General features: G+C 35.8%; 1 protein-coding gene across 1 annotated transcript; it reads left to right on the top strand.

Moving 5' to 3' along the window:
* Window positions 1-1071: 1071 nt before the first annotated feature.
* LOC107658411 (LIM domain-containing protein 2-like) lies at window positions 1072-4816 on the top strand. The gene is made up of 4 exons (XM_016446949.1): window positions 1072-1077; window positions 1957-2001; window positions 4026-4162; window positions 4657-4816. Exons 1-4 carry the CDS (start codon window positions 1072-1074, stop codon window positions 4814-4816), a joined length of 348 nt encoding a protein of 115 aa, XP_016302435.1.
* The last annotated feature ends 4556 nt before the right edge of the window (window positions 4817-9372 follow it).

Here is a 9372-nt window from a genome sequence, read left to right as displayed (position 1 = left end):
CCGCGACCCTCGCACTCTGCCAACTCGATGTGCTTTCATTTTCATTTTTATTTGTAATAAACACTTCTCTGAGACCTGTTTTTGTCAGATCGCCACTGTTTTTGTTCGATCAGTTACATATTTGAATTGCATGTGCATTTTTTTTTAAACCCCCATTAACCCTTAAATGCATGACTGTTTCGCCAATCATTACATAGTATTCGGGTCTTTAGTGACCCGGACCTATATATACAGCATGGATGGATCTTTAACTGCCTGCCTTCCTGATATAAATTACTATGAATTTGATATGGTAATTAATACTGAGACACTAATTTGGGCAAAAAGCACTAATGACTTGTTTAAGACTTGAATCTTAAAGCTGAGGACTTGCAGCTCGACTTGGACTTGCCTGTCTTGACTCGGGACTTGACTTGGGACTTGTCTGTCTTGACTCGGGACTTGACTCAAGACTTGAATGCAAAGACTCGAGACTTACTTGTGACTTGCTAAACAATGACTTGGTCCCACCTCTGGTAAATACTAATATGGAAGGTGCGTAGTGTCATTCACACGAACACTAAACACAATCATGGTACCACACGATACTAAAATAATGCAATAAACATTAATTTAACAACATTAGATGTAAGATAAAACCCTAATGTACGCAACTGATAAGAAAAAAAAGAATAAGAAACATATTTCAATGAAAAAACATCAAATGTGAAGCAGGGAATTCTGGGAATGTCAATTTATGGTTTTTCACTGTTAATTATACAATGACTTGTTCTTTTTCACTTCCAAAAACCAGTATAAAACAAGTATTTTACTGTTAAATTACATTAAATGTAATTACAGTTATTCACCTTATATAGTATGAAAACTTAACCAGTTAACAGGTTTTTACTGTAGCATTTTTACAGTCTTACTGTTAAAATCTCAATCATTTTTTACAGTGTATCTGATACCGATAATGTTCTTGTCTGATTCTGTTTTTAAGCAAATATTATCATGTCGAGACTGAGAGGTTGTAATCTCATTTCCGAGCTTTGATAGTATGTGAGTCAGAGCATGAAGTCCCTCTCGATAATGGCTGTAATTTGTGAAAAGTGGTGTTATTGAATGTCTGATGTGATATAATGGTCATTACTGATACTTGCGCTGCCTGTCTGAGCCAAACAAATAAACTTTTCTTTTCTTTTTTAACTAGAGATACAACAACAGTGGGTCTGAGTGTGAGCCGTTATACCAGCAGATCTGTATGCGATTCAAGCTCTAGATTTCCACGAAAGAGACAAGTATCGATGCTGGAGTGGAGGTGGAGATCTGCTCTTGGCTTTCTGATAGACCTGAGCAGTTACATAAAAACCTGTCAACTCAGCAGATGATTCTTATACTGGACTGCATTAAAAGCATTTTAGACACTCTGTGGGTCTGTTTTCCGAGTCTTTTGTTGCTGCTTCAGTGTTGTGCAGCTGTGTCCCAAACCCAGGCCCTGTCATTAACACTTGGTTCTCAAGTTCCCAATCTCTCCTGTGTGTGATTTGGTGGCCTGTTCAGGCTGGCAGCTGTTTCGAATATTTGGCGTAGAGTTGATCGTGGGACATGGCTTGTGTTATGTAATGTCATATTGTAGCTTTAGTCTGGCTGAAACCGAAAGAGTGTGTGAGCAGGGTCTTTATTTCAAAGGGTGATCGAGTTAGAAACACTCACCGGGCTTAGTCTTTGTTGATCCCTCTTCATGCATTTGTGCGTGTGGGTACACAGAGCATACGGCCAGATGGAGGGATATAGGAGGGACTGCAGGAACAATTTTGGAGTGTGTCAGGTTAAAAGCACAGTAGTGGTGGTGGATGGATGATGGCGGGATTATGCTGTGGTGTTCACAAGGCTCTGTCTGAAAAAGTGTTGCCATGAGTAACCTGTCTTAGGACCACTGGCTTCATTTTCTTTCTTTCTTTTTTTTGTTTCCAGGACAACAGGAACACGTCTGATGACAAGCCCGTTCAGCGTTCTAAGGTATGTTGCTTTATGTTCACATCCTTCTTGTCTTTTCTTAATCATACCTAGGGTTGCACGATAAATCGAAATGGAATCGAGATCGCGATTCGACAGAAGCTGCGATTGTCATGCGTATCTTTCAGTGAAGCACGGGTTCTGTGATCAGACAATGCGCAAAGTCTCTCGTTAAGCGTTTTCCTCCTGTAGAAAAACATAAACACTTAATATGGCTTAATATATTAAGATGCTATTAAAATAACAAATTAAATATACAGTTTATTAATATAATGAATATGTATATAGATTAATATAACAAGGCTCGAAATTGCGACCATTTTGGTCGCATATGCTCCCGAAATTTAATCTGTGCGACTGATTACAGAACCGGCATTACTATCAAAATGCACATGACAATCGCATTCGATTAATCGTGCAGCCCTAATCATACCCAACACTCCCTCTGGTACTAGTTTTGTGAAGTAAAGCAATCGGTTTTCTTCCTCCATGGGGTTTTGAACATGATTCAATGTTCAAAACCATTCATCATCTTATACATATTATTTTATAATACATTTCATTAGGGATGCACCGGAATGAAAATTCTTGGCCGAATACCAAACAAGGTTTTTCGAGTTTTTTCCCCCCCATGTATTTTGCCAATTATTTTCACCACTGCACAAATTAAATAGCCAAAATGTGCTTTTTACTGTTTTGTCTTGCTTTTCAAAGAAAAAAATATATTACAAAACAACAATTTAAAAGTATTTAACACTGAACATAATTTAACATTCTAGCAGACATTATTATATCAACAAAGCACAATTTAACTTAAAATTAATAAGTTAGTAAAATAATATTTTTTTGGCCATCAGACCCCCTTCTTGAATCAGGCATGTATTTTTAACTGTACAATTAAAAGCAGCCTTGCTGAGCAGAAGAACCTTCTTTTAAAACATTAGAAAATATTACAGATCCCAATTTGAACACTATGTGTGAATGTTATAATAAATGTATTAACAGAGCTGTTGAAATTATTATCATTATTATTGTCTTACTTTTTTTTTTATTTTACAGAACAACAGTAAAATTACAATACTAACATTTATGATTGTTTATGGAGTTATTGCTTTTTCTCAACTTTTATTTTGGCGGAAACACGCAGGAAGACCTTAATGCTTCTTTTTGTCGACAACAGCAGATTTATAAATGAGTCTCACTACGAATAAGTCGCACGTATCGCATTGTCACATGCCTTGTAAAAAAATCTGTTACAGCGCAGATTTCCCTCGCGGTTTGGACTTTGAACCCTGGCTAACGAGCAGATAGCACCGCGAGTTCATGCAGCGCTGTCAGAATGCAATGCGTGCGTGTATTAGAAAACATAACGTTCTGCAGTTTATTTACTAATTGTTTAAGGCCATTTCGCAATTTCAGTTATCATACAGTAACCAGCAACAATCACCCCTTCCTCTTCTCATCGAAGACATGCGATGCAGTATTAATATTAAACAGTCTCTTGCTGTCGGTGCTTGTAATGATTTTTGCATCTTTCTCGGACCGTTTTAAATGCTTCCACACTGCTGACATGTTTGTTGCATTGCGCCTCTCACTCTACGCTGGTTGCTATTTGATCGCGTCACGTCATTGTTCGGTACAGTTTATTCGGTCTTTTTCGCTTATTCGGCCGAACACCGAAAGAGCTTTTTTTGGTATTTTCGGCCGAATAATTTCGGTTACCGAACATTCGGTGCATCCCTACATTTCATAAATAAAAGATGAAATGCATTTGAATAATGCATTATTATTTAAGTTGAAAATATTTAATGGTATTAGATTTTGTACTTCTCCTGAATATGACTGTAAGATTTGTACTAAGGATATATGCTTATAAGGACAAATAAAGCTTCAAAACTAATTAAAGTAAGTTAATATAAGTTTTTGTCGCATGCAGTCAGTGCACGTCAATATTCTGAAGTCATTTAGTGCTACTTTGATCTGTTATTTGATTGAAAACCAATGTCTTTGCTTGCGTTTCCTACCAGTCTTTCAGTTTTAAGACGCAGAAGGAGACGTGTGCATCATGTGAGAAAACCGTGTATCCGATGGAGAGATTGGTGGCCAACAACCTCATCTTCCACAACACGTGCTTCTGCTGCAAGCATTGCAACACCAAACTCAGGTTAGTCACTTCCTTACCAGCGCAGCCTGAGAAAACGCCAAAAACTAGAGCAGTTAAACATGGGTTGTAAACTGAAGTCTTCTTTTGTAAGAAATCCTTTTGCTCTCCAAGGGTGCATGTATCTGATCAAAAATTCAGTACAAACAGTAATATTGTGGAATATTATTATCATTTAAAATAACTGTTCTCTATTTGAATATATATTTTAAAAAGCAATGTATTCCTGTGATTGCAAAGCTGAATTTTCAGCAACCGTTACTCCAGTTTTCAGTGTCACATGATCCTTCAGAAATCATTCTGATATACTGATTTGAGGAAAATTATACTTTTATTCATGGTGCTTTTATGAATAGAATGTTCAAAAGAACAGCATTTATTTGGAATAGTAAGGACATTTATAATGTTTCAAAAAACTTCACTCGATTGTCAATTTAATGCAGTAACATTTATTATCTTTTTAATGTATTTCTAACATTATCCCTTGGCTTCTGCAGTCTGGGGTCCTATGCAGCGCTGCAGGGGGAGTTCTACTGCAAACCACACTTCCAGCAGCTCTTCAAGAGTAAAGGGAACTATGACGAGGGCTTCGGGCGCAAGCAGCACAAGGAGCTCTGGGCCTCCAAGGATGAAGAGAGCATCACCAAGACAGCATAATCCTCAGTGATTTCCAAAGCACCTTTCCCCTCCCTAGCCAATGATGATGACCCTTTACATACTCTGCCCACATCAATACACACACACACACACACACACACACACACATTTCAAGCACACAAGCAGTTGATCCAGGCTTCTCATGATATCACAACACAATCACAGATATACCACCATGAGATAGGGTTGATTAGCTTCCCTTTTGTTTGTTGTTCATTTAATTTTTTTGTCCTCCCACCCTTCATTCTCTGCTTAGTTTTCATTTTTATTTAGCTTTGGAAAATGTCATTTTGTGTTTGTGATGATTTTTTTTTGTAGTGTTGTGGAGTTAACAGTTAGTTGATTGTGACCAAAATCTTTGTGTCCCTATAGGTGGGATGATTCACTTATTAGCGTCATTACGATCCTGTTTGTCAGTACTAGTATCAGTTGGTTTCGTTGGTTTTCTGTCGTGAAAGGTTTCAAGATGGTTTAGATTATACACTCAGGTAAAGATTCTGGGTTGATGCATCAAGATTATTCAGCAATCTTTTATGTACATAGTGAACTTAACTGTTTTGTCCCTCACTTCAGTTACAGCAATCTGTACTGTTTTCAAACTAAATGGCTTAACAGCGTTCCTTAAAATGGGAAAACTGTCTTTTTTTTATTATTTTGTCTGCTTTGCTGGCGCAGGGTATTTTATCTGTGAATCTACAGGGTACACTGTACTGTAAAGAACTCACTTGAGTTTACATCCCCCTTACTTTTCATTCTTTTTCATCCTCGTTTTATCTTCTTTTGACATTAAGAATTGGTATTTGACAGATCCTGTCAAATCTGTGATCCGATCAGACAATATCATTCTTATTAAGCATGAGTATCTTTTACCAAATGTAGTTGTAAACACAATATTTGCTCAGATAATATTTACCTTTACTGAATATTTACCACTATAAAATTAATTTGATTACAAATTAAGATTTAGACTTGCTGAAATTTAGACAATCTTATATCAGACATCATTTCTGGCGCCCTCTAGTGTTTTGGATAATATTCCTTATTTGATCTAATGTTGGTTATTCTTTGCCATCTATTGATGCCATCTAGTGATATCTATGCTCATTTTATCAAACATAAATATTCCTTGTATATCTTATTTTAGTTACATTTAATGTTTTTCAGCAGACTGCACATCGTGTTTTTTTTATGTTGCTCAGTGATTTCTTGTAAAGGCATTTGCACATAAGTACCACTAAGCTGAGTGAATGTACTGTGATGCACTGTACTGTACTTATGCCTTGCTGCATGGGACCAAGTGTGTACAACAAAATTAAGATATTCACAGGGAACTAGGTCTCAGAGGAAATGACATTTATGATGCTTCGCACCATTCACTCTTTGTTCACCTGCTGTCTGCTTAGAATAATTTTCTCCCTTGTACAAAAATAGCCCATTAGCTATTTTTATTCGTCTTGTCAAAATACTAAATTCGTTTGACATTTTTCTGTTAACACAGTAGGAAAAGTGTGGCAGAGAAAAATAAATAAATACGACATCTTTTATTTACCACCGGTACAGCCTGCTCTGAGCATCATTATGCACATGCTGGCACAGACCACGCAAATAAAACGCGTGACGTTTAAAGCATGCGTGCAGCGCGTGCATCCCGAGCGCAAGCTGTACCGGTGGTCAAGAATAAAGCGCAGATATGCTGTTCTAAATGGACGTCGGGAATGGGGTATTGATAGACTGCCCGCTCCCGTTCAAATTACACCAGAGTTACCGACCGCTACCGCGTTTTATTCGGGAATTTAATCCCGCGGCGCAAAAAATCCGGTCGGGTTGAGAGCCGTGGGAATGCAGACCTCTACCCCTAGTGTTCATTGTTAAAAGCTGTTGTTCACTAAATAAATCATTTTTACAATCTAAATCAACAAACAGTCAGCAGTTGGGGTTTGAGCAGGAAGGGGGTGCTGTACATCTAAATGAACACTTCCATCCCAGGTTTTATATGCACAGGTCAGTGTGAAACTGTGACTTGTGAATTATCACTGTGGCCATAAGCTGTGACCTCTCCAGAGGTTCATGTATTTGTGTGCAAACATCGTTAATGCCATCATGTTGTTTCTTTTAATGAATGAAATGCCTCTGTGTTTTAATACTGTTGCTTTTTTGGTTTTCTAGTGTAACATGGTAAAGCTGTTCTGATAAGCCTGTATTTGTTAAATGCCATAAGGAAGTGGTCTGTAGATCGTTTTGCCTTTAGTTTTAGGGCCATGATAATGGCTTGTTGTGTTTGCAAATGTCTCGTCTGCCTTCCAGTGCAATGGCCTTTTGTCTGTACGTTTGAGGAGATTCTCCATTTAGACTTGCTAAGCCATTGAAAATCATCCAAATATTTTCAACATCTTGAACGCCACAAAGGTCCCTGTGTGTGTATATATTTAAGATGACTGTGAAATTGAAATGCATTGCGAGGTTTAGATGAATTATCGAAAGCTCTTGGCATGAACAGAAATAATATTTTCATATTAAGTCTTATCGTTTTAGTTGCATTTTTTTTGCGTTTAATAATTTTTAAGAACACTTTGTTTTCAGCTTCCTATGAGCTTTCCCCCCCAAATCATCAGCTTTTTAAAATTTCATAATCAACGTTCTCTCTGTAAATGATTTGGTCTTCTTTCCCATGCATTTTCTTTTCTGTAGAAATGTGCTTTTAATTTTGGAGCAAACTTTTCAGACAAATCACTGTGTTTACGCCAATTGTTAGTTGTGTTTGCACGCAGTGCGCCAAGGTACAAATGACAATATCCTGCAAACGCTCTCTGTCTTTTATAAACTACAGAACAAATAGGAAAAAGGTACGCTCTTCTTTGCTCTTTTCTGATGGATTTGTAGTTCTTGAAATGTGTGAGTGTGTCTTTGTAAATGCATGGATATTTAAGGTTGCAAAAGATTATTTTTAAATGCTGTCGACTCTGTCCGCATGCGTTGAGTGAGAGGAGATAAATGTACGCAAAGTGTATTACTCCATCACTCATTTTTGTACACCCTTTTGGAGAAAAACAATAAACGATATGCTGGTGTTGATCACCCCTTAGTTTGGATGTTTTCTTATAGTGAAGAAAATACAATTTTAACTCAAAATATGAAAATGTACACTTTATTTTAGCTAGTTGCCAAGGTAACATTTCTTATTTTAATTTTTTAATGATTGATGTACTGCACTAAAACAATAAAAATGAATAAATAAGGACGTGTTTAGAAAAAAACTAATAAAAATGACAAACATGGACAACAAATTTTACAGAAAACAATTCTCAATAGTAATTCTTAAAGTGATATAATTCTTTAAAAAAAGAAACATTACAATGACTGAAATATATTCTTTAAAATATAAAAAGAGTACAGCAAACAACGACATATATAAGAGACAGCAGAGAAAAATTAATATGAGGTGAATTTAGTCACTTTTTACTCACGATTTTCAGCACTTTCATTTGTAATGTTTATTTACAAGTAACATGAATATTGTAAATAAATACTGGTCCCAGATACAAGTCCAAAAACAAATCACACTAAGAAATATTTGCCGTGAAGAGTTCTGGTGTGTATATGTTAAATGCATCACATTATTCATCTAAATACGGAACCTCTGGTAATCTCGCCCTTATTTATTTTTTATTTAAAAAATTTTTTTTTACATTATCAAATCAAACAAAAAAGTAAGGACCAAGAGTCAAGGTAGCACTAAACAAGAGTGCACTGAAATAAATATTTTTCTTTGAAAAAATAGGTATTTATATATTTGGTTCTTAATATATATATTTTTTGTTTAATAGAAAAATCAAAAAAGGTACAAACAAAACAGGCTTTAAGTGAACAAAAGTAAGAAATATCAAAATACACAGTTGCAAATGGCTACAATAGGCAGACACAACTATAAGTTATATACATTGTATGGCAGTGGTTAAATTTGAATTTGAAATCATAATGAAATATATTAAGCTGTTAACTGTCAAGGGCCCACCATTGGGCCCACTTGCCATTACATGTTTTAAACAGTAATGTCTTAGTCTGAACCTAAAGTAATCTTGACAACCTATATATCGTTTGAAAGCTTAAAGACTCTAGTTTTGATATTTGGTGACTGATTTTTAAAATATTTTACAGAGCATCTGTAATTTATTAATATGCAAGAAGAGTACTCATCAGAGTCAGAGAGTGCGTTCTGACCTTTACTTTGAAATAGTGATGCACATATGAAATCATGAAAAATCTGTAAAAATCTTTATTCATTTTCATGGAGAGCGTTCAAAAGATAACATCCATTCTATTTATTGAGAAAAAAAGGTCTAAAAGTGTTTTGAATAGAAAAAAAAAGATATAGGAAAAAACAATAGATTCTCCATGTTTGATGCATTGCGAACTATAACGCAAGTCCAGGGTTCTCGTAGCATGTCTTTTATGTTTTTTTTTAGGTTGAATTGAAATCAAATATTGCCATACTGCCCTTAATACTTCTGATTGTGATGTCTACTTCATAAATATTGAGAAAAGTATGGAAAAACATG

This window comes from Sinocyclocheilus anshuiensis, unplaced genomic scaffold (genome assembly GCF_001515605.1).
Source record: "Sinocyclocheilus anshuiensis isolate Anshui unplaced genomic scaffold, SAMN03320099.WGS_v1.1 scaffold371, whole genome shotgun sequence".
Lineage (NCBI taxonomy): Eukaryota > Metazoa > Chordata > Actinopteri > Cypriniformes > Cyprinidae > Sinocyclocheilus > Sinocyclocheilus anshuiensis.
This window is presented reverse-complemented; position numbering and strand designations above follow the sequence as displayed.